At 39.4% G+C, this 26,913-nt stretch overlaps 1 protein-coding gene across 1 annotated transcript in view; it reads left to right on the top strand.

Moving 5' to 3' along the window:
* The window catches only part of cdkal1 (CDK5 regulatory subunit associated protein 1-like 1), a 229,058-nt gene that overhangs the window by 33,017 nt on the left and 169,128 nt on the right, over positions 1–26,913 (top strand). Inside the window, exon 4 of the mRNA XM_035164365.2 lies at positions 1,142–1,226. Within this exon, the coding sequence (XP_035020256.1) occupies positions 1,142–1,226 (85 nt within the window). The remainder of the gene's footprint in view (positions 1–1,141; positions 1,227–26,913) is intronic.

Genomic DNA, 26,913 nt, shown 5'->3' with positions numbered 1-26,913 from the left:
AGCTGAGCTTAACATCGCATGGAGCAACACACAGATGTGTGTGAGCGTGTGTACATATCTTTCTATGTTTGTTTAAAGGCTGTTTTAAGAGTAGGACTCACTATGAGAGTTAGACTTGGGTTTAAATTTGGGTGTGGGTTGGGCATTTAGTTTTGATAAAGTAAGGGACTTTAGAATTCATTGTGTCCTCACAACTACTGTGTGTGGACATGTGGATCAAACATGTTTAAATTATCTTTTATTCGTCTTAAGTTTAATAACTAAGTAAAACAAAATAGGTCTGCTTTTGAGTAAAGCAGATGGATTGGCATTGATCAATCATTTCAGCTACCAGCATAAATCCACATGTCTGAGGAGGCCATGCAAAGCAGAGTTGCAGCTTTTAAAAAAAAGTTTTATAAAACTGCACATATACCTGATGTGCTAGTGGTGCTGGATGGGATCCCTCTGGTAACTTAAAGGGACTTAAAAAAAAAAACTTTATTAAGAAACTACATTAAAATAGCTTATGTTGCTACATTGTTTTACATTTTTAGCAAAAAAACAACAACAATAAACTTAAAATCTTCAGGACAGAAACATGCCAAACTATTTACAGGCTTTCAAACAAATTGCCAACAAAACATTTAGAAATCAAATCGAATCCGTACCTCTTTTCTTCTGACCTGACTTCAACATTTTTGATTAGTTGCAGGGAAGCCAGAGTGAAACGAGTGACAAAGACGAACACAGGTGGAATTAAAGTAATTAAACAAGATGAGAACATGCACAAGAAAAATAAGAGAAAACTCATACCTGTGTTTCTAAATTATAGCTCAAATTCTCATAGAGACCTTTAGAAACTGTAAAGCTTGTTAAAGATTATTCTGTGTGAAGGACACATCTTTTTTTTTCACAACTTAAAATAGAAGTGACTGGTTGAAAATTAGTGAAACGTGTGTGATCATTACGGTGTGACACATTGACCCACTGTGCTGAAACCAATTACATATTTCTGGGTTATGTTGAATCTTGTGTTATATGATTAGTTGTGACTACATGTTGATTAGTTTTACATATTTATATGTGTGTATATATAGTGTTTTCTTTGTGGTTGGGATTATGTTTCATAAAAATCAATGAACTTTCTCTCTTCCTATAGATGACCCAGCAGAAGCAGACCTGTGGTTGCTGAACAGCTGCACTGTGAAGAACCCTGCAGAGGACCACTTCAGAAACTCAATCAAGTAATGAAAATACACACTTTGCCATCTTTTTGGTATTTTATGCAGTCGTTAGAAGAGTTTTAGTTTTATAGAATTCAGATTCAAATATAAGAAACAAACATCGCTGATTAAAGTAATTAAAACATGTTTTGGCAGAAAAATCAAGCAAGACTACTTTGATTGGCTGCTGGAATAAGAACTAAAGGAAATACAAAAACATTTTCTTTCCACTGTGAAACCACGAGATCATGTTCACAACCAGGTCTGAATAGTTTCCATGTCGTTTTGTATGAAAATATAAAATTCAGTCAGAATTTATTTGCAAATTCAATGTGAGATTAATTACATCAAATCACCAAATAAATATGTAAAATATGAGACGGTTAGAATAATATGAATAACAAAATTCATTTGGTCTACAGCAACATATCCAGCATAGCCAAGGAAAAACACAAATGAATGTGGCTTTTTATCATTTATGCTGTTTCCATTCAGGTTTTGTTACACAAAATGCACTTTCTCTTGCATCAGTTTCCACCTACTCACTGTTCCACTGATCTCGCTCACTGTCGAAATACAGAGCGAGAGAGGCACGCACATTTGCATAAACACAGAGAAATTAAGCTAGAAACTGTTTTACATTTTGATTAATCTCCCTCCATCAGGGGCACACACACACACACACTCACAAACACACACATATACAGACACACACACCTGGCAGGCGTGTGCTTTTGTGGTAGCGAGAGAAAACTAGAGTTTGAGTAACAAGGTGATTCTCTATGTAAAATCATGGTTATTGTAGCTTCAAGCTTTACTTCAGTGAATATACTATGAATATATTGACTGTTTATATATCTACTATTCATAATTTATATCCCCCCAACTCATGTATGATAAAGAAGAGCTTAATTAATTGGCACTAATGATTTGACTTTTAAAGCATTTATTTGCTCTTTTCATTGTCTTATATGATAATAAATTGAAGGTTTGGGACTGTTGGTGACGCTAAACAAGATTTTGTTAACGTGGGTTTTTAGGATTTTGTATTTTTTGACATTTTATGGGCAAAGTTGAATTTATCAACTGTGAGAAATGTTTGTAGGGAGAAGACATTACTTGGGCTGTTTCAAGCGCTGTCAAAACAGAAGAGAAAACCTTTAGTTCCACAGTCTTAGCTCTGCAAATAGTTTTGTTTGTTTTGCAGCAGGACAGTTGTCTGACATGTGTGAATGGACAAATTATAGGCTTTTTAATTGGCTGTCTTTATAGACAATTTGCATTGTGGCTAAATGCAAAAAGAAGCAATCTATCATCTGTCGTACTTTATATTCTGGATGTTTGAATCATCAGAATGGAGTAAGTTATCATAAGGCAATATCACAGTTTAAAGGGTGAATGGTTTCACTTGGCCATCTCGATCAGTGCAATCATCCTGTCTTTCTGCTTCAGCCACTTTCTCTTTCACCCTTTCTGTCATGCCAATTTTCATGCAAAGACTTTTTCAATTGAAATGCACAAAATAATAACACACTTCAGGACTTAGGAAATGTCTTCCTTGTTGATGCCAGAGTTTTTCTTTGACTGGAAATCACCCAGCTGTAATGCTAATGCAATTAATGCTCTATTCACAGGGAGGCATACACACAGGCATGCGGTTGTGCACACAAGCCCACACACACACACACACACACACACACACACACACACACACACAGCGAATAAAAAGTTTTTTCTGCTTTTCATCACTTGCTGCTTGCATGATGGAGACACAGAAATGAGGGGGTATGGGATCAGACAGATTCCAAATGCCCACTGAATTTTCTTTTTCATTTTTTCCCCTGAGAGACGGAGGCAGGCACACAAGCTGCCCTCGCGCTCAGTCATACACTAGCCATTAGGCCTTCACCTCCTGGTACCACAAGCGCGCGCGCACACAGAGACACACACACACACACACACAGTCTCCATGATTTCAGAGGACATTAGATCCACTTACCTTGCTTTCCTTCAGACTTACTCTAACCTTAACCAAAGTTACTACTTGCCAAATCCTAAACCTAAACCCAATCTTAACCTAACCTTAAAACATGTCTTCATAATGTGACCGTGTCAGCTGATTTAGGTCCCCACAACACGAGTGATACCTGTAACACACACACAGATAAAGGGGTAAAATTGATTAATACATTTAAAACGTTTTTTAAAAGACATTATTATTCTCACACCTCCATTTGCGGCGCACCTGTGCTACTCTGTGGTTGATGAATATGTTTGACATGCACCAAATTTACATGGTATCAGTTAAATGCCTTTTATTGTGTTTCTGTCTGCTATCAAGATGTCCTCTGTAAACAGGATGGAGGTTTGCTCGTGTGTTTGATACAGGTTTCATGGGTAATAATGTATTAACCTTCATCAGGCGTCTGCTAATATGCTTCTGTGCAAGTCTCTCCTCTCTGACTCTAATTTTGACTCTATCTGAGGTAATTGGACGACATTACACTGCTAAAATATCAAGCTGTGTGCTTGCTGTTCTGTACACACTTGTCTATAATAACGACATTATTAGTAATGCGGTTACGCTTTGTCACAGTTTAAAGTTAATGTTGAAGGAGACCTCCCTCTATGCTGGAGTTTCTTTTTAATAATATATCCCAGCAAGGAGGGAAGGGGAGGAAACACTTTTGTGATTTCCAGTCAAAGGAAAGATCCGTCTTGACTGACAGTAAATATTAACTCTCCTCCTGTGGGGTTTGGGTTTATAGTGGTTTATTACTATTATTTTGTGTTTTAACACTGTCCACTGAAATTACAATTGTGTGTGTGACTATAGGATGTTTTTACTCCTTTTTTTTTACCTCACATAATTAACTCGGGTCCTGTTTATGTTAAAAACCCTTTGTAGGCCAGTTTGTCCTTCAGTCCCACATTACTTGTGTGTGTACATTAGTGTGTAAAACAAATTGTCTCCCATGGCGGTGGCGTGTGGGACATTATGTACAAGCAACACACACAAATGTATGGTCACAGAAGCAACCGTGTCCTAGTAAATGAGTTGAGGGGTTTGAAATGGAGGCACAGGGGCTTTCAGCCGTCTTCTCTCATGGTTTCGAGAGACGCAGTGAAAAGGCAGTTTATTACTTCTGGAGGACTGGGGCTTAGTTGGCATCCATGCCAAGTGTGTGGGAAAAAGAGTTTCGTGGGTGTGGGTGTGTGTGTGTATGGGGTTAGTCAGGTGGATGGATGCCCAGGCAGCTTATGTGAAAGTATTTTGTGTGTGTGTGTGTGTGTGTGTGTGTGTGTGTGTGTGTGTGTGTGTGTGTGTGTGTGTGTGTGTGTGTGTGTGTGTGTGTGTGTGTGTGTGTGAGAGAGCGAGAGCATATGTGCCAATGTTGTTTATGTGAGAACTAAGCACATTTGAGTTTCGCATCGGTGCAAGTTAAATCTATAGTGAGTATAGTTATGATTCTCTTTTGAGGACACGTAGAAAAGTCAAGTTTGTTTGTTTGTCTGTTGGATTCAGCTTTTTCAGGTAATAATGTACTAACCTTTGGCTGTGTGGTAGAGCGGGTTGTCCACTATCCAGCTTCTGATGTCCCCATGACAAAGTGGCCCTGGGCAGGATGCTGAACTCCAAATGGCTGCACTAAAAATATAGCTGTACTGTATGAATGTGTATGTGTGTGAATGTGTGACTCCTACTGTAAAAGCGTTGGTCAGTAAGACGATAAAAGTGCTCTATTAATACAGTCCATTTACCATTTACACTCAGGCCAGTTGGTTTAGTGCTGTAAAGTCTAACCTCTAGAATTCAGTGGTATTAAGATAAGATAAGATAATCCTTTATTAGTCCCACAATGGGGACATTTGCAGTATTAAAGCAGCAAGGGTCAAAAAGACAATAATAAGTAACAAGCAATTCTTAGTTACATACAACTTGTGTAATGATAGAAACATGTCTCTCATTTTATATTATGTCTTATTTTACATTCTATTCTCTTCTTTATAGTTGTACCAAAAAAAGCTCTTTCCAGCAATATTTCTCGTCATTTGGACGCTGCTGTGTTTTCTTCCACACAACACAGATGCAGGCAGGAAATTTGAACGAGGGAAACACAAACAAACATGGAGGAGAGTGAACATGACACAGAGCAGGGTAATTGTGAACAGATGGACTCTGTGCAACCGAGACAAAATGAGGAGCTACTTCTGTTGCATGGACGTGGTTTGGGTTTGAAAAGTTTGACACAAAACACTACTAACATCTTTCACCACCTATGTAAGAATCCTATCATGCATGTCGATATCTGGATATTAAACTACTTTTATCAGGAAATGAGATTATGTTGCCATCACACAGCCCAACATGCAGGGGTGAGTTGACACATGTGGGAGATGGGATTCCTTCCAGCTTTCTTTTTAGAGTGATGGCGTTCACTGCCCTGATGTTCACTCGGTCAGCAAGACTTCTGCATCAGGAGCTAAGTAAGTGGCCTTAACTGCTAATAGTGCAGCTTCTGAATGCTAAGAAGTCAATTAGTATGTATATTTGGGTGCGTATGTGTGCGTGTGTTTAAAATGCTGAAATCTATAACGTAATTCAGTGTCAGGGACCTCTCAAATCAATGAACGCGGAATGCATTACAGAAACCGTTGCTCAACAGCATGTAATTAAACTGCTCTGTGTGTGTGTGTGTGTGTGTGTGTGTGTGTGTGTGTGTGTGTGTGTGTGTGTGTGTGTGTGTGTGTGTGTGTGTGTGTGTGTGTGTGTGTGTGTGTGTGTGTGTGTGTGTGTGTGTGTGTGTGTGTGTGTGTGTGTTGAATTTCCACACTTGGCTGTCTCTACTAATTTGTATGATCAAGGGAATGTATGCTTAGCGAATTAGAAGCCAACTCGGAGTTCTGTACTTCTATTTTCAAAATACTCCAATTCCCACATTATATTTACATTCATTTCAATACTGTTTTAATATTCATGAACCAACCATAAGAAAGAAAAATCATTAATGTTAATTGAATAGGGACGCACAACACAGAATGAAGTGTTGGAAGAGGGCCAAAGTGTTGTGTGCTGTTCTTATACTGAGTATTTATAACAGATGTGTAGGCTGGGTGGTGAATATGTATTATGCCCGCTGGCTATAGGACAGTCTATTGTCGATTTAGAGTTGTCTTGGCAGAAGTTTCTTTCTAAATTTAAGGCCACTGATAGTAGATCGCATGTTGCCAAAAGTGAAGTGGGAGTGTAGTGTGAAAAGTTTGCTGCTTTTCATGCAGGTCATAGCTCACGAATCATATGACCAGATAAAACTAAAGTAGAAAATATCTTTTGTGATCATATCTGAAGAGTACAGCTTCTTTATTGCAGTAAATTGCTGCTTTTATATCCATGAAATGTTGCTTTTCATTTTTATTCTATTGTGCACGAAAGATCACAAAAACATTCTTTATTTTCATGGCCTTTTAAATGTCTTGGATATATTTTTTGTGTAAAGACTTCATTTTCGTTTTAGAAGTGTTGGTTCTCTAATGCACTGTCTTCTGTTAAAGAATCCTTGCTGACAGCCATCATATTATTACTAAAGTTGGAGGTCATCACATATTTTGTATCCCCAGGAAATGATCCTGGGGTTTTGCACTAGGTGAGCTAGCGTACGCCCGTGCAGCAAGGTTTGGGTCTAACCTGGCCCTTTGGTGCATGTGAACCCCTTTGTCTGTCTCTGTTTAACACTTTAACTATCCTGTCGATACGGTTGAAGTTCCCCAAAAATATCTTTACAAATATCTTTTTAGCAGTAGGATTGATCTTAACATCTTTAAACAACTTGATAAAATGTAAACATGGAGACCCACATGTTCTTATGGCACACCATAGATTTATACTGGAGTTACAGGTGGTGTAAAGTGTTGCAGCCTAACCCAGCATCTGCAGGGCAAGTGATTTTATGTCATTGATTCCCGGCCACATATTTACCAGAGGCAAAGGTCATGTTTGGCAAATAAAATCATTAAAGGGGAAAATCCACCCTGAAACTAAATTTGCATATGTTATCCCACAGCCCTAATTTTTCAACCTGTGACAGAAAGCACACCAGAGCTCCAAACCCGGAGAGAGCTGAGGCTGCAATCTGTCAGATTATAGAACTTTCAAATGGCAAAACCTGAGCTGCTCCATTAATTATAGATTGGAGATTGGCCTCAGAAAACCATAAACACTGCTCATTTGTCTGGTTTCTTCTTGTAGGAATCAGTCAAAAGTCTGACATTGCTGTGTGGTCTGAAGTGTTTCCTTTTTACACTACTTATAATGCGAGGAGCTACTTGGCCCCACAACATGTAGTTTTAAATGAACTGACACAGTGAAAGTGACTGACATTAAGGCCACAAGTGTTTCCTTTTCATCAGGACATGACAGCATGGAACAGTATAAACAATCTGAAATCTGCAGTGACCTTTTAGAGATGTTTACTAAAGGCAGTTTTTAAACACACACACAACACACACACACACACACACACACACACACACACACACACACACACACACACACACACAGAGAGCTTGCTGCCTCGGGCTGGTTTCGTTACAATTTAGGGATTGGCATTTAATCCGTCAGTTCTGCGGGGCATTGGCCTACATTTTGGGGTCTACGCAGACGATTATATTACGTTATAGAGAGGGAGAGACACAGTGGCACACACTGAAAAGGGGGGGAAAGAAAAAAGAAATACATAGAGAGAGGGGTTATAGAGGGTGTAGCTGAATTCAGGTGTGATGATATGTTGGGCTGAGTGAGCCTAGGGCTGTAGGAGAACCATGCCAGGGCCAGGGCTGCCTCATACATCTACAAAATTGCACTTAGGCCTGGGCAATAAAACAACATCAATGATTATTATGATATAATTTTCATCAATAGCAATATAACAAATGTCCAATAGATATTGATATAATGCTTATGCATTGTGCAAACACATTGACGGTATAACACATAAATAATGTTCCTCACATTTGTAAAATGTTTTGCTGTTTATCAATTGTTTATGATCCTCTGCTCATAAAAAAGAGTTTAAAACCACAACCTTCACTTAGGAGCAAAAATATGTCTTTTAACTTAAAGACATAATAATGTGACATTTATTGAGATAATTATCAATATCGACTGATATGAACGATTTTCATATTTGTTTTGGCCTGGTAAGTAAGATGGAAGGCAAATGGTCTGTTATGTGTTTTCAAATGGGCCATTCTTTCCTTTTTGTGTACTGTCATTTTGTTATTGATTTGACGTTTGTTTTTAATTTAGTTTATATGACATTTCCATTTTCATGGTGACAAAACAAACTGCAGTTCACAGTTGAGCAAGCTTGCTGACATCAGGTCTATGTAGATGAAACATGCACAGAAGTAAAGCAGACCTCATGAGTCAGGTTATTAGCAGCTCACGTTTCTTCTGTTCCGTTGGCATTGCTTTGTCCTATTTTGTTTTCTTCTTATGCTGTTAAGTCAAATGACCTAAGGTCAAGCAGGATTCAGTATGAAGTGAGTGGTCACAACAAGTATTGTTTTCCGTTGTCACCAAATACAACCACGTCACATCTGTCATTTATTCAATGTTAAGATCCTCAGACTTGAGGCTCAGTTCAGTCCCACATGTACAGAAGCTATTATAGAAGTTGTCTTGCTCATATGCTCATATATCACTGCCCAAGATGCAGATAGACGTGACAATGAAGTTAGCTTAACCCCGGATAATTCCCCTGACCACAGTGCTGAAAGTTCTCCACCACTATGTTAGATCCTCCTTATCCACCTCCAGCTTTGATGTAATTAACATTAACATGAACCTGTAACAATACTTCTATAAAAACCAGGTCAGCGTTGTGCATTCCAGACCAAACAGACTTATCCATTTAAAATCATTTAGCTGCTGTCAGGCTGGATTCCGCTTCCTTTGTATCTGCTTAAACCTTAAGACATTTAACCTCAACAACAAACAGTCAGACCCAATTCTGTGTGAGGAAATCTGAAAGTGAAGTAACGGTCTTACCTGTTTTAAGCTTGTTTATCAGAACAGGTGATAGGCAAAGCAGGCATCAGAAGGGATGAATGTAATGTGATGAAAGGCTAATAATGTTAAAATCCCTGCTCCTAACAGACTTGGCGTTTATCAGCTTCTGTCGGATTTAAAAGACTAGATATAATGTCCTCTCATTTCTGCAGCAGGTCTTTTATACGGCTCCAGTAATGGAGTTTCAAGTCAGAGGTTATTATGCTATTATCTGCTCACCAGCGGGACAGAACATTAATATGGACATTGCATACAGCAGCAGTCGAACAGAGGAATCTTTGCACTGTCTGAACAAGCCATTAAAGTAACTGTGGGGAGGCCACCGCAATTTCATCCTAAAATGCTCTTCAGAATTAATTACCTCCGCCAAGAGTGTTATGTTTTCATCTGCATTTTTGCTTGTTTGTTAGTTAGCAGGATTACACGGAAACTCAACAGATTTCCGTTCAATTTTGTGCAGGAGATTGGTGTGAGGAAGAAGCCATTAAAATATCGGTGTGGATCAGGGGGAGGATCCAGGATGTTTTCTTTCACTTATTTTAACATTGTGAGATAGGGTGTTCTTCAACCTTTTACATTGATTTCTCAGAATAAGTCACTGATTTTAATGAAATAGTCAGACATACTTAATTGACTGTTATTTATGAGTGTGTGAACTTTGGTGCAAATCCCCCCAATTTTGTTTTTTAAGATCTAGTTTATTTAAATTTGGTTTCATTAGAGGACTGTTGGGCCCTGAGTGAAGTCTACTTACTGCCATTATAGTGAATATATGTCTAAGACATTCATGAGACAGACATATTATTAAGTGAAATGTTGCATTTCCCTCTTGTGATTTTGATTTGAAGAGCACAGCGCCAGGATAAGAAACACCCCTAATATACTGTGTGTCTTCAGCTAGAAACCATTTGCACATGAAACATAGAAAATCATAGAAATGCTTTAAGCTAATCTCCTACACACTATTTTTAAATACGCCTTGAAGAACTGTAAACATGCGTTGCCTTCAGATGCAGTCAGATGGTGTCACTGATGGAGATAATTAGTGGACCAACAGACCTCTGGACCAGCACAGCATCTGTAGTTGGGATTAATTCAGACAGGTTTTGTACTGTCTTGAGCCAATGTCTGAACATCACTGGGCTTCTTCAGTTCATATATTCATTGAATTATTCCATCCTATACCACATTTATATGTGCATTTTGATGCTATATATACACACAATGTGTGGTGTGTGTGTGTGTGTGTATCTGTGTCACTGAATTTTCCTCACAAACAACCTGTCACATCTGCTCTAGAAAGTGGGTTTGAATGCATGGCTCAGCACAGTATGGGGCTCTGGTATCCGTGTGTGTGTGTGTGTGCGCTTGTGTGCACCCGATTGTATGTGGTCAAAATGTATGCCTGCTCACAGTATGGGACAAAAGGCAGGAGCCATCAACCTGTTAAACCTTCATACTGGCTCCTGTTTCTGAATATCATCTCTGTTTAAATGCCACTGTTGTACAAAACAATTAATTTCCCCCTAAAATTAAACCAACTGCGTATAAATAGATTAGAAAAAAATGGAAATGTTTAATTGTATGTAATAATTGGTATCTCTCCAATTGTGTATATATAGTGAAGTTCTACATGACTTATACCCTCCATTTGTAAATAACAGGAGACATTTTCAGACATGACCCTGAAAAAGTGAGCAAACTTGGGTCTGGATAATTTCCACAGTTTTCCTTTTCACACATGAAGAACGCAGTAGGAACAACAGGAAAATATCTGGAACAGTTAGGTTTAGAGTGGTGCCTGGGTAGAGCATGCAGGAGGCAGGACATGACCATAAGTTGCACTCTGGAAAGTGTTTTTGTTTACAGCATATTGACACCGGTGTTGGCCCTTATCTCCAAAAACTCTAGAATCCGGATTTTTCCCCATCCTTCGTGTATGGCATCTCTTTATTATCCTGAGATATTTATATTCTCCCAGTCCCCCGTCTGCCGTGTGTCAGAAACATCATCAACACGTCCACTTTTGCTGTGAATTTTCTCTCATGGGTTCACTTGGTCATTTTTTGGGCAATTTACTAAGGGACTGGCAGAAAAGTTCTGGAAAATGTCAGCAGTTGACTCAGACACTTGCGTTCTCACACACAGCCCCTCTGGAAATTTTCAGGAAAATGTCCTGACTTCAGTGCATGTTTATAAGCAGCTTGGTTGGATTATTGATACTGATATATTTAACTGATTTATGGCTTGCTGCTTTCATTAATCCAGAAAGTGGTAGACATTTAGAAAGCTAAAAAAAATACACTATGTTTATGTCTGTGATGTGTGGTTTTACTGCCTTTTTTGTCTGGAATACTGTCTGTTACACATTTAAAACTGATAAATCCACTGCAAAGCATCTTAAGCTCTCTTCCCAATTTGAGGAAAGCTTAAGCCTGCAGGAAAACAAACTGGCATTCTCCACTGTCCCTATTTTGTTGTGTTACTCCAGGGACGTCTGTGCATGAGTGGTCCCTGAAATAAATGGCTGCATAATCACAGCCTGTCACATTGTTGCTGTCCTCATAAGGTCCCCTGCAACAGCAATCACAAGCCGTCCCTGCCTTTCATCGGTTCAGACAGCTGGGCTCTTAAGGCCCCCTACTGGGCTCCAGCCTTTTCGCTGATCCCTGATTGTGGATTTAAGCCATAAGAGGCAAGTTAATATAGGATTGAAGATAAAGGGGGGGACCTCTCACCCTGGTGTTTTGCAAGTAACTTGGTTTCTATAGTTGAATCGCAAGTAAAATTTTGTAAAGGGATTGAGTTTGGTTGAGGGGCTTTAAAGAATCTCTTATGAATATAGAATGACTTTATGATCGCGTTGGCCATTTCAGCTTCTGAAGAAATGTATGGGCAGTAAAAGTAGGAAAGTCAGGTCGTCACCTTTATGAATTTTATTAGTTTTCAGAGGAAAAATGTCTTAAATCTCAGCCCACAATCGAGTCAGTCAGATTTAAAATGAAAGCCAAATTATCGACATGATTTTCACCATGGTGACTATAATTGACATAAGGAGAGAAGTGGTGAAAGGTTGTGTTTAAAATGTAGAGGGGGAACTTATCCCTGACTTTTCTTGATGAAAGAGGTTTTCAAATAATGGAAATATAGCATTCAGGCAAACGCAGCAAAGACATTTTGCTTTTTTTGTGCATTTTCTGTTATTAATAAATTCCTGAGCAAACCTAAATGGTACCTATCAAAGGAATGTAATTGATTATGTTATTTATTTGTTAATGAGAAAATAGGTTGATAAAAAATTGTATATTGCACCATTAAAAAAAGACGGAACAGAATTAATGCAATATTTATGAGCTGATTTGTCATTAAATACCACATTTCTGACGTATGTTAGACTGTATACAGAGACTGACAGGACAACCAGAGAAAGAAGATATCATAGCAGCGTACGTTTCAGCGCGCTATGATACGACAGGATTACCAGTGTTTCATGTTAACAGTTTTTTCTCCTTCTGGCGAATCAGTCTTGGATGTAGGGTGAGCTTTAAAGAAATGAAGGGGTGCTAAATCCCTCGGTTGGGGAGGGGGGTTTGATGGACTTGTCACGCGATTCTTATACTCCTCAGGAAACACTGATGTCCTATTAAGAGATTTGGATACCACTGACACTCGAATTGAACAGCTGGAGAAGGATCGGAGAGGCTTTACATTTCAAAAGACAGTTTCTGTAGGACACTTGAATAATGACTCCAGAATTTGTCATTTATCTTTAACGTTACTTATTTCTTTTGGCTTAAATCTCAGATAACTTGAGTGTACTGTTACCTACTGGATAATCAGTTATTTGCTTCAGTTTTTCCCACCCCCCCGTGCAGTGCAGAACTACGGTATCTTGTGATACTGAGGTCGCAGAATTGCTCTGTCTGTTGTTGATCGCAGAAAAGTTTTGTCTCTGCAAATTTGGCACATTAGCCTGTCATTATGTTTGAAAATGCAAAATTCTACATCTGCATTCTGTGTTTCTTTTCCTGAATGTTGCCATTATGCTCTAACACATAACGACTACACGTGTTCCATTCACCCTGACCTACAGACATACAGCCAGACAGGATCGCCGTGAAGGACATGTCGGTATTTTGTTATTTTTATTTGAGAAGAAATTAATTGCCATGACATTTTGTTCTATTCATGAATTGCCTTGTGGGCCGGATTGAACTGTCTAGCTGGTCATATATGACCTGAAGGCCGGACGTTCGCCCCCCGCGATGTACCGTCTGCGCTCAGACATTAACAGATGAAAGGTTAATGGATTGTTATCTCAGTGTATCTATTGCATCTGTCGTCATCAACAAATGCAATAGTTACATGAGGTATTGTCTAAATAAACTATCCTTTGTCTCAGTTTTACCTCGTCCTTAGTTCCTATTTAAAGAAGTTGGTCATCTTTGTCCTTAGTGGTGATTCAGGGCGGGAGGCGAGCTGCCTGTCAGATTACATAAAGCATTGTAACAATGAGTGTACATGCATTTGTTAAATTGGGGACATGTTACAATGACAGTCAAAATGTGATTCTCTACCCTTTGAGTGAATTCAGATAATTGAGGCCCCAATCTGTGTGATGCTAGTTTGTGTTAGGTGCTTGTTTGCTCCCATAGGGCTGCAGCCACAGGGAATGCTACTGATCATCCTCCCAGTAAATGATTGAAAGCTGAACCAGTGACACTTAAAATCGAAACCTGATCTAGCTGAACCGAGCTGTATGTTTTAGGATGGGACAGATTATATAAAGAGGCCTTAAACCGTCAAACGATAACCAGAACTGCTCAGTTACTGATACAACACTGTCATGACAGTCCGTCATAAGGACCCTTCAGGCCGTTAATTAAACCACATGTCAATAATACCATCACAGCTTTGTGTCGTGTTTCTCCGACATGATGACCCAAATCACCACAAAGCATCACACCCACAGGCACATCATCACACTGACCAGTTTCTTATCAGGCATCCGTGACTGACTCGGACTCTATGTGTGTGGTACGACATCTGACAAGGACGAGGATGAGGAATTGAAGACAAAGGCTACAAGCAACCCGTAAAGAGTGAAGCAGCAGGGTGGGAGTGCGAGATTGAGAGACACTGTCAGTTGTCTGCTATAATAAGAAAATGGTGAAATATGTTGTGGAGATGGGAGTTCTCTCCGCAGAAGGCTGAAAATGTGTTATTTTTATTTGGCCTGTATTGTTGTTCCTGGGAGGGAGCTGAACATTAGTGAGTGATTGTGGCTGTAATGCTCATTATGTTGTTTGATAAATCTGCAGTGATCCTTTGGAAAGGTCATGTTAAAGAGGTCAGGGGTCACCTGAGAGGTTTTGGAGGTCATGCTATCCTCTGCTAGTGATGAATCACCTGGCTGTGTCTATGGGGCTTTGCACATACGTGTGTGTGTGTGTGTGTGTGTGTGTGTGTGTGTGTGTGTGTGTGTGTGTGTGTGTGTGTGTGTGTGTGTGTGTGTGTGTGTGTGTGTGTGTGTGTGTGTGTGTGTGTGTGTGTGTGTGTGTGTGTGTGTGTGTGGCAAGGATCCATTGATCAGGGGGACTAAGTGTATTGTCCATATGTCTTCATCTGTGTTTGAAGTCAGGGGGTGTTCATATTGGGGTTTGTTTTTGTTGCTTGGATTGCGTATATATGATTTATTGTATTTTCAAGATTTTATAATGGTTAACAGGAAAATTTGTAACGTAATCATATCGTACCTTTAAAGAAGACTTCACAAGTCAGCTAGCATTGTCTCATAAAGCAGTATTTTCATTTTACTGATTATAACAGTGAGTTTCAGGTTCATAGTGCTCAAGTAATATCAGTGGGCGTTCCTGATCAATAACATGAAATGCTCCATTTGGTATGAAGTTATTTCCCATGACAACCCTGCGTGTGTGTGTTTCCACTTCGGACACATGGGAGGTCAGGGCTTTGCCTCCCCAGGACCCTACTTGCCACTATTGTGACAGGTGAAAAATTAAGACACACACACACACATCCCCATCTCATTGCTTTAACACCTGCTTCACTCTTTGCTTTCTCAGTCTTTTACATTAACATTTATTTTTGTTACCTCAGTTTTGTCATCTCTCAACATGCCTGTGTGTGGGTGTGACAAACTAAGCATCTGTTGGCCAGAAGGTGTTTTTCTTTTTGTGGTGGTTAAGATGTTTTTGCTCTGCCAAATTAATTTTTTTAAAGTCGCAAACCATTGTTTGAGAGTAGTCCTTTATTTAACCTCTTAGTAAAACAGTGAGAGTAGGTAGAGCAGCACCCGGCCTGTAGAAGAAGAAGTTTATTTTATTGCTGTGGATTGATGATCACCACCTTATAAATTGTAAGGGACATTAGAATAAAGATTGACAGCAACCGGCTTGAGCAAAAGATAACATAGCTGCATATAACAAACTTCCATGGTTAACTAGATTGGAACACAGTTGGATATATACCTCTGTCAAGGCACAGCAATCCCCTTTCCTGACCCATACTGCATTTTTTCCACCAAAGCCCCTTTTTCTATTCATTTTTTCGAATCAAAAAGCTCAATAGCACCCACTAACTTCTGGCTTTTGTCTGCAATGGGAATGGATATAATCGTCTTTTACTCCCGGGTCAAATGACTCTCGGCTCTGGCTCCGATCGGCACTGACAGACACTTGACAACCCCGTGAACGCACAGGGTAAGACAGTGAGATGAGAGAGCGCCTCGGTTTTCAGTGCATTCACAACGTCGAACATGATGTACTTCACCTTCTTTAAAGCGTGTTTACCCATGTTTAAAAAAAAAAAACGTGTTGGTATAAAAGAGGTTTCGTGGAAATCCACTCAGTAGTTTTAGTTTTTGTGTAAACAAACCAACAAACAAATGGACAGGACTGAAGACAACCTCCTTGGTCAAGGTAATAATTATGTCAATTTTTAGTAGCGTCTCTTGAGTGGTAAACAATCACAGGATTAATGTGTAAAATAAAAGTTATACAGATACTACGCTATTAATTGAAATGCACGACTTTCATAGTCTCGAAATTGTAAAGAATAACGTTAAGGCAGAACAGTCCAGTTACAGACTCACTCACTCACAACATTTTCACACAATGGATTCCGTTTTTAAATTAAAGCTTGTACTAGGAAAGAAAAGACTGCACCTTAGCATATGAACACAAACAGACACGCACACACAACTTGCTTTTGAAATGATCTTGTTAATATCAACATTATGTGTTGTTGTGCGCCCTGAACATGAAACACATTTATTGCAAAACCGATGACCTTGATATCTTGGCAACACCGTTTTCATATTCTGTTGTAATAAGGCCGATTAAACTGATTTTACAGCCAGAGCGATAGATGAAGACAAATTACAGAGGAGGAGCAGAAAGAAGAGAGAACGGAGAGATAAAAAGATGGATGAAATGTAGAAGTAAATGAGAGTGAGGTTATTTTGTTCGTAATTAATGAAAGCAGAGGACCCACCAGAGTCATTTCGATTCCACTTTAATTAAGTTTAGTTATTTCGAACAAGTAACACATTCCTCATTTGGGAGCAGTCAAAGAGGCAGCCAAGAGGGTAGAGGTGGATGTTGATGTGTTTTCAGGTGCTCCGGTTATCTCCTTCAGGTAATTCTTCTCCCAGCAGGCGATGACAGGCTTTCACAAGGTCACACCATTACCTCTCTCTGTCTATCATCCTCTCCCTCACTTATGTTCCACTTTTGTACCCTCACACACTCCGGTGAGTCTAGGTTTCTCATCTTTCACCTTAATTCTTCCACCTTTTGCCTTGTCATTTCTCTCCCTCTTTGGTGTTATGTTTCACAGTTCAGGTCCCTGGGCCAGTGAGATATTCTAGCTAGCTGTGTGTGTGTGTGTGTGTGTGTGTGTGTGTGTGTGTGTGTGTGTGTGTGTGTGTGTGTGTGTGTAAACATCTGGAAAACCATACTCTGAGAGCCATGTCTCATGTCAGGGTTGTGTCTTGAAATGATTTATCAGGATTGAATTGGCGCCCGAAATGAAAATGCCTGTCCAGCATTTTGTCGAAGTAGTACAAACAGAGAAAAACATTTCAGAACCACAGTCTGAAGGACTATTTTGTAGTTGTTCCTTGATCCTATTACTTTTGGATTTCTTTATATTTTTTTCACAGTATAAAAGACTTTAAATAGCATTTCATTTTTAATACAAATATGTCTCGAAAATTAAATCAGCGCTGTCACTGTGATGTAAAATTGTAAAAGCACTGTAAAAGTCATACTGCCTCATACGCCACCTGTGCAATTTTGTTGCAGTGATTTAAAAGCTTTATATATAATTCACTGTAATCTGATTCAGAGAAGGAGCATGAATCTCATTAGCACCTCATTAGAACTTACATGTCAACAGAGACGGAGAGAGAGAATGATGAGGAGGGGAAGAAAAAGCTGAGCTCAGTTCAGCGCTGAATTGAACTGACTAGAGTCTTGTTACATTAGCATCTCACACCCCTGTTGGAGACGGGATTGTTGCGCCTTTATTCCGCTTCATCGTTCTTTATAAAAGGTACAAACACGGAACAGGGAAACATTGTTGTTCCATGTTTATGCCATAGTGGTAATCACAGAGCCAAGTTCTTGTCTGTGTAAAAAAGGCAGAGCCGGTTTGATGGAACAGATGCCAACGTCATATTTTACGTTATATGCCTCTGATTCCAGAACACTGGCATGCTATGTAAAATCACACATGAGGGCAGTTATATGTTGGCTTGTTTGGGCAGAGACTGTGGTAAACATGCCTGTCTGGAGTGGGCTGTTTGCTTGGCCCAGCTGCTGCACAAAGTGCTGTTCGTCTGTTTAATCAAAGTTCAGTGAGTCACGATTTAAAATGCAGAAGCCTGAACTGGAGAATCTGTATTTTTATTTCAGAACATGACTTAAAACGTATAATGAAGTTATGTCCTAATATGCAGTTTAAGTAATGTCTGGCAAATGTGGCTGTTTTTTGCATCAGCATGGGGCAAAGACACAACTGAAATAAGATTATTTGAGTTATCATGTACTGATGATGAAGAAACATTTATAAAAATCAGTTATGAGTGAGTAAAACTAACAGAGGCATGTTCCTCATATTGTTAATCCACATAATGATGATGAGACATTTTCACTTTGCAAAGTTTACAGAACCCCAATGTTGCATCCATGTCCAAAATATGGCCACATGGTAACTGAGCAGTGTGTTCTTTATATGACAGCAGTGGTTCTAAAATGAAAAACATTGATGAACAAATTAAAATTCATTAGTGACTACAACTAACAAAACATGTTCTATGTGTTCAAAAAGCAAACAGGACTTATGGTTCTGTCTGTCTGATCCAGGGGAATTATGCCTGGACTCAGATGTGTTGTTTTGGACCTGATGCAGCCATTTTTGTGATGCGTTGTCTTGATTGATGTCACTTACATTGAAGAGTCCCAGTCCCTGCTGCTACAGAAAGCTGGTCACCTGTTTTATTATAAATTTGCACCAAATAAAAAAATAAAAAACGTCCTCAAGGCCCCAGCAACACTCTAGTCAAGTTTGATGTAGATTGGATGAACAATTCACGAAATGAATTTACATACAGATTCCTCACATTAGATATATTACAAAAGATTTAAGGGATATTTAAAAAAAAAATTGGCTCAATCAATTCATCGTTTGATCAAGCAAAAATAAGAAAATGAAGATGGATTAATTCCATGAGCTCTACAGTTGTACAAAAATGCCACCGATTTTATGTTTCCAGCTTCTTAAATGTGAGTATCTGCTGCTTTCCTCGTCTATCAATAAATATATATTTTTATTTGTTTGACATTTAGTTCACGTGTTTCCCGGTGAATGCATTAGCTCTGGGTCTTGGTGGTTTAACATTGTTACTCAATGTAGGGAAATGTCAGTGTGAGATGTAGTTGATGTGACAGATGGCATATGGAGAGTACCGGACTGACCCTCTGTTCACCTGCGCTGACACAAGCGCATACACAACACCTGCTGCTCCAACCCGCGCCCTCCCCGGCCATCTCTCTCTCTCTCTCTCAATTTCAGTCAAACTGCCTCAGTGACATGAAAGACTGGGGCAGTAATAGGAGAGAATCTCTTTTTCCCCCCTCACATGTTTGTCTTTCGTGTTTGGACTAGTCTGAAACAGTGTTTCTTTGAAATAAGGGAGGCCATAATGCACTTATTCACTCTGCGCGTGTTTGTGTGTGCCTGAGAGAGTGACCGACTCAGGTGGCAGGTGTGTGTGTGTGTGTGTGTGTGTGTGTGTGTGTGCGTGCGTAGCAGCCAGCACACCACCTGCCGTGTTCCTATCAAGTATCTTTAGTTACACACAGAGGGATATGACACTGAACCAAACCCTGTGCTACTGTAACATAATCCGCCTGGACCTATTCACCAAATACACTGTGGACACTTCAGCAAACACGCAAACGACACAAATGTATACTCACTATGTACAAATCATGACAACACACACACACACACACACACACACACACACACACACACACACACACACACACACACACACACACAGGTGGCCTCACACAAGCCTTTAATGTGTGTTTCAACAAGCTGTTTTTACCTGCCACATCATTTATTAATAACTCTTAACTGTAAGAGAGAAAAGGGCAGGGAAGAGGTGTGCGTGCTCTCTGGAGGAGCACCTGTAAGCTTTTGGCATTTTTCCTTTTGAAGCGTGGTCTTGTTTTTTTTTTTTTTAGCTCCTGATCCCAGAGGCTTTTTCAGCTGGTGTTAGCGAAACAAGCACTGACCTGGAAATTACTGAGCCACTGAGATACTTTATCCCCGCTGCAAGTTAAAGATGACATTCTCTCGAGCGCTCTTCCTCCCTGCACCTCCAGGGTGAAGAATGACAGCCGACTTATTTGAGAAACTTTTCAGTGACACGCACGCACTGATGAAGATACGGACACACTCTCTCAAAGTCTCTCTCAGTGCATGTCATGTCCAGATTCCATAAGTTAAAGTATAGAGACATGCTTGATATACATTAAGTCATGCAAGATGACAGTGAGGACTTTTTGACCTTTGAATGCCTTATGCTTGATCCCTGAGGGGGAATTTTAGAAGCGATGTGCATTGTGGAAGAGAAAGGATTCGAGTAGAGAGCAGATGACGGCATGACAGCTTGGTCAACTTTGGAAAAACAATAAGATGCAGGAGACAGAGAGAAATGTTTTTTTATGTGGAGAGGCTGAATCCGAAGATGATGAATCTGTAGATGAGTTAACAGCTGAATTCTTTAACCACTACTTAAAGGTTTCGGTTTGTTTACTTGCGAGTTGATGTCTGTGGTTTTCTATGTGTGTTCATATTTATCTTAGTATTTTTGTTAGTGTGCACATATGTTCCCTGAAGATGTTGCCAGCAAAGCAGCTTGAACTTCATTTAAGAGCGCTTGTTATGTCTAATTTAACTTAACCAGCAGATGGAAAGGCTGCTGTATACTAGCCAAGAAGCAATTTCACCAAAGATTATCTGGAGTGACAAAAGCCTGAGGCTTATATCCAGGCCATAGATGTATACATTCGGTATGTTAAAAGAATGATGGATGCACAAAAATATACATATATATTTTCAGCAAGATGCTGTGCAAAGCATGGGGTCTGTAGGTCAGTACCTTAATATACCAGGCTTAGCCCTTAACTTGTTTCATACACAGACAGACTGGTTGACATTGAAGGAAGGAATGTTGCTGCGAGGATTTGGCATCTGAAGAATCGTCAAATAGTTTCCAGTGAATATTGAGTAAAATTTTAGCTTGAATTGCCCATCCCCAGTTCTATACCTCATTGTGGTAGTGTCCCTTTCCGTGGGAAGGTTATTTGAGCATATATTACATTTAAAATGTTGGACATGCCATAAACTAGAAATCTGAGGACACTCACTGATTAGTTGAATGCATAATTGTAATTATTTTTACATTTTGTAAATTAGTTTTACGATGTTAAAAACCTCGAAATATATTCCTGCAGGTGTGAACAGCCTGAATTGAACACAGTGCACATGGTGTTAAATCAGCCTTTCATCTGTCACCTCTGTGTTTATACCTCAATCTCTACTGCCAATGTCGTTTGGATAAAAACCAGATGATCAGATTCATTTTGATGTAACATATAAATGTATCATCAATGTGACTTTAGTGTTCGTGTAATGAAACATTTTCAGTGTGCTTTAGACATCAGGACCTGGATCCTCATTGAAAATGAGCTCTACTGGTTCAAAGTGTGAAAAAAAGAGAGACGTTACAAATGTGGTTCAACAAAAGAGGCTATTCATCCCCAACTGGAAAAATATTCACAATCCCTCTAACAAGCAAGTGTTTTAAAAATCACCTCCTCATTTTGTAAAGCCTTTTTTCTCCTAACAACCCCCGCCCATTCCCTCTCCTCTCTTTTCTAACGTAATGAACCTTACCTTGAACCTTCCTTTTAATTGGTGTCGAGTCAGACGAGGTGTGTGTGTGTGTGTGTGTGTGTGTGTGTGTGTGTGTGTGTGTGTGTGTGTGTGTGTGTGTGTGTGTGTGTGTGTGTGTGTGTGTGTGTGTGTGTGTGTGTGTGTGTGTGTGTGTGTGTGTGTGTGTGTTGGTTAGGGGAGGAAAAAAATGTGCTTTTTTAAACATTCCATAAATTAATTTTTACCAAGTAAGGGAGTCCTGCATAGCAATTTAATCAGACAGTTTGCTTTGTGCAGGCTGCATCCTTGGCTTTAAATGGAATGTTATTTAGGATAAATAAGGCACCGTGGTTAAATAAGAAGGCCTTTTAGAGGGACTGATGAGGCACCGTGGAGCCACTTCAGGCTGCAAGGGGGAGAAGGCATCAGCCAGGGAAATTAACAGGCTGAATAGATGCTTAGACTTTGTAGCTCTATAATGAGTCTCCCATAGTCGGCATAGTCCCCTAATGCACGTACTGTACATGTACTCACATATCTGTTTTCACATGCATGCTCACATATCATGAATAACTCACAGTGCACTGACTCCCATAAACACAAGCCGGTAATCTACAAATATGCAAAACCCATGCATGTAAGTATAATGACGACATATGTCGATTAAACCGAAAATACAGTCAAATGCTAAAGTGTGTGTTAACATACATTATTGCAATTTAGTTTTTATTTGTGCTCCAATTTTTTGTATTTCCTTTCTTTATTTAGTCTTTTTAATTTAATTACAGAAAGCAATGAGAATGCAATGTGTCATGGATGATGTATTGGAGTGGTTATCTTGATGACCAGGTGATAAATGAGCTACCAAAGTCCTTGATGAAATGTATGTAGATGAAAATATGATGCTGTGTCTTCGGTCCACCGACTTCATATTGTAGGACAGTGAATTAACCACGAAGAGACGATCACCAGGCTATCACCATTTGGTGTTGCTCTGAGCCAAGCCATAATATCACAGGCCAGTGCTGATTTCTCAGGCTGAGTGCACGATGGAAAAATGTTTGCTACACTGCAGCTAATGCCGAGTATGGAGCTGTGGACTTTCCACAGTTGTGAATACATGTATACAAACATACCGTGTGCCTCCATGGTACTTTAAAGAAACCGTCTCTTACAATATATAACATTTTATCCAAGCACACTGATACTGTGACACTGCTTAGTCTCATCCAACTATAGGCCCTTTTCTCTGATGCAATGAGAATTAGATACTTCTAAGTAAACTGTTGTGTTCAGTGCAAAATAGACAGTTGTCCTACCTACAACAAGCTCCCTGAGCTAAAACCCACCTCTATAGACTATAGACTCAAAATGTGTTTCCATGATACATTTGTCCTCCTGAGGTCTCAATATACACAAAATCTTGGTCATATAATTTGGGGATCTCAGACACAATGTCGACTTTAACTAATTGTGCATTCTGATTACTGGCTGGCTGTTTTGTTTCTGATGGAATCATGGGTGTTCTTCAAAGCGTACCGTGGTCAAAGTTCAACATTGTTGAAAACCCTTCTCGCGTAGCAAAGGCCATTGAAAAGAGTTTCAGAGCGCAGTGGTGCCGTTTTCACGTTTTATCTTAAATTGCCTAAACGCCTAATCTTAAGTGAAAAAGATTCCTGGATCCACCTGTTTCTCGAGATTTGCTCCGAATTTATTTGGATTCTTACTTTGATCATGTCATACCCCTTCAAAACATTTCATTGAATCACATAACGTCCTTGGCAGAGGAAATGAAATGTTCTTCTCTATGTCTAAAACTATATTTCCGTCTCAGGGTGCCAATTGCCATTTTTTCATCCTTTTTTTCAGTGTGGACAATCATCAGAGGTTTCTTCAACATAGTTTTGACGAGTCGTTGGGGCATATACACTGTTTTCACAGGTTAAGATTGGACACTGCTTTCCAATCCATACTTGTTAGAACAGTATAATTAGTTTGGCTTTGTGTTGACTGAAAATAAGAAATATTCCAGGTCACTGAGCATTTGCTGTTCCACTTTTCCAAACCCTTGCTTGTAATAATTTATGACCTTGAAACCAATCATGATTGTTTATGCTTGGACTAATTTTGTTTGAATTCATTCAACCAGGATTGTCCTTTCACCCCTGTCATCTTAGCCAGGATTTCCCCCTTGTCTCCACTTCTGGCTCAGAATAATTGCAGAGACACACAAACATGTGCACATGGACACACCTATACGAACACATGTAAGCATGTGTATGCACTGGAAGGAAAATGCATGTATGCCTGCACACATGCTTATTCGTTTTTCAGATTGATTCACACAGAGGTGAAAGGCCTCATGGGGAGTGGCTGTGGCTCTGAATGATAAATGCCTGTGTGTGCCCTGTGACATGACCTGTTTTGTCTGAGACCCGAGCTGCCACACTAACCGCCAATGCTCCACATACAAGCTAAGTGCATTTAAATTAGTTTAAATAGATAGCAAAACTTAAAAATCATCATTTAGGCAGCACAAACTGTATTATCTACAACAGTCAACACATGAATCTGATTCCCAGTGAAACGCTGCACACTGTTTCTTCCTCTAGTCTTACAAATATATCTGACTTAATCTATACATGCTGACATTTGTTCTAATAAAGATAAAGAATAAAGGTATATGTTTTTTTTGGTGATAATTCCATCAAAAAAACAATTGATGAACAAAACAATCCTGTGAGTGAACTTGTGTGTGTTGTTTGTCAGGTGTCTCTGGTTGAGGGGTTGCTCCTATACCGTTGTCCCATAACGGCCTCTCCTATAGAAAACAGGACTTTGCATTAGAAATGGGACTCTTGGGACTCTTAGTGGGATTCAGCGTCGGGTTTCCCCCTCTTGACTGCTCATTCAAGTGCTCATCTCTCATGCAATTCCCTGCACATGTGTGTCTGGATGTGTGTGTTTTTTTCCCCTGCTTTTTATATCAGCATTTTCTCTATTATGAACCATTCAAGCGGCGAATACAACTCATTTACAGTGATGCAATATTTATCACATATTCAAGTCATCCATTTCACAGCACCGGGCAGGTGTGTGAGGGTTTTTTTTTTTTAAAGGCCATAATCTGAAAGCCTTGCATTTCCTCTGACCAGCCTTTACTAGGCCCATGTTGGCAATTGGGCTGCATTCTATCTCTGATATACCCGGAGGCTGTGCGAGCCAGTCATAAACCAGCCACGTTATAGGTGTATTGATTGGTCAACAGATTGCCTGTATCCTGTAAAACGCAGCTCTAACGCGTATGCCTTTATTAACCACGCTTGGCCATAAACTGAATAAAACTGAAAACAAGTCAGATGTTTTTTTTATTCTATTGTCTTTTATCAGGTCGTCATGGGGTTTCATTGTGGTAACTCAGATTAGGCTTTAGCTCTCTGCTCCTATCAAACCAGTGTTCAGGCCTTTGGATCTTGTTTTAAGGATCTTTAGGGTCACTTACTACAACTCACTTTTATAGACCTGCTTTCATGTAATTATCTTGTATTGATTAGATTATACATCCCATTTCCTGCCTTTTTTATTCCGACCTTACCTTGCTTTTATTTGTTCTGTTTTTTAATTTGAGTTTTTCACTCATTCAGTTTTTCTTTTTGGACACCAGCTCTTGGTATCCTGTGAAACACAACAGCGGTTGACGTGTGTACGCTTGTGTGCGTGAGAGAGAAAGAGAGAGATCTCAGGGGGGTTCAGCAGCTTTACTTCTCGAACCTCTCTCTCATCCCACAATCACTATCTTCCGTTACAGCATCCAAGCTCTCGTCCTCCCTCCTTTATTTCCTGTTAGTCTCCTTTATCCTCCCTCTCCCTACATGGCGATGAAGATTTGCGCAGTTTTTTTCCTTCCTTTTACTCCTCAAGTCTTACTTTCATGTTTCTCCCTTTGTCCTATAATTTCACTCCACTTCACTGTTTTTTAAAAGATGCATGCTTTTTTCAGTTTGATGTGGACCGAGACCACCTCTTTCAGGACATACCATGGTCAAGAGGCACCTTTCACACCTGTTATTTTGGTTTGGCCAAAACCAAAGATTTAGACCAGTGGTCGCCAAGCCATCTAATGCATTTCCTGCAATACAAATGTCACTATGGAATGAAGACGTGCATCTTCTGGTTTGTCAATAACAATCAAAGCCCTCTTAGAACCTTAGAACAAAGAAATGGATTCAGAAAGGAAATAGTAAATATTTATTACCACATTCAAGGCAAAGCCTATATGCAAAACATTGTGCTGCAGTAGCAGAACCTATTGTGGAACTGAGAAGCTAAATATTGTCAATTGAAAAGATGCTGTAAATATGAATTGATATTAATGTAAATTTTGTGCATAACTGCCTTTCTTTTAGTATATTTATACTTGTACATTGAGCCTTTAACAGAAATTACAAAAATAACAAATATGACCCTCCTAAGTGTTTTTTTTGTGGAAGATATGGAGGTGGTAGATCTCGGCTTACGTTTGGAATTAAAAGGTGATCTTGGGCTCGAAAAGGTTGCTCACCACTGGTTTGGACCAATCGAGGTGCGAAAGCGCCATAACCCATCCCTGCCATATTTACATAAATGTTTTCAAGATATCAATGCCAATAATATAAAAGTAACATTTACAGGACATATGGTTATGTTTGACCATTCGGGGATTTGTGACTATTTGATTTCAACATAGTTGGATTGATTTTTGCATAAAAGAAAATATTAATAATTGACATATTTATTTTTACATTACAAGTATGTGTTCCTTATTTAATGCCCTGAGCTAGATTACATCTTCAGTTTTCAATAAAATGTAGAATAATGTTGGGATATGATTTTGAGAGTTTTCTAGTCCACACAAACCTATTTTTAGACAGGATCATATCATTAGGAAAGGTTACTGTTTAACACTGAGCTGACTTTGAGACTCACTGTCTCTCCCTCTGCGTCTTGGTATGTTTCCCTGCCTTTTATTTCAGTTTGACACTCACTACTGTCTCGCTTCCTTCTGCTTATCGCCCGTTTATAAAGATGTCCTTTTGACAGTTTCCTGTCGATCACTCAATCACACAATTTATTTCCTCTTTTTCTCTCTCTCTGTTACATCTCTTACAGACCCCTGGTCTTATA

This window comes from Hippoglossus stenolepis, chromosome 8 (assembly GCF_022539355.2).
Source record: "Hippoglossus stenolepis isolate QCI-W04-F060 chromosome 8, HSTE1.2, whole genome shotgun sequence".
In the NCBI taxonomy this organism is placed as follows: Eukaryota; Metazoa; Chordata; class Actinopteri; order Pleuronectiformes; family Pleuronectidae; genus Hippoglossus; species Hippoglossus stenolepis.
Note: the sequence above shows the minus strand (reverse complement) of the source record. Positions and strands in the feature narration are given on the sequence as shown.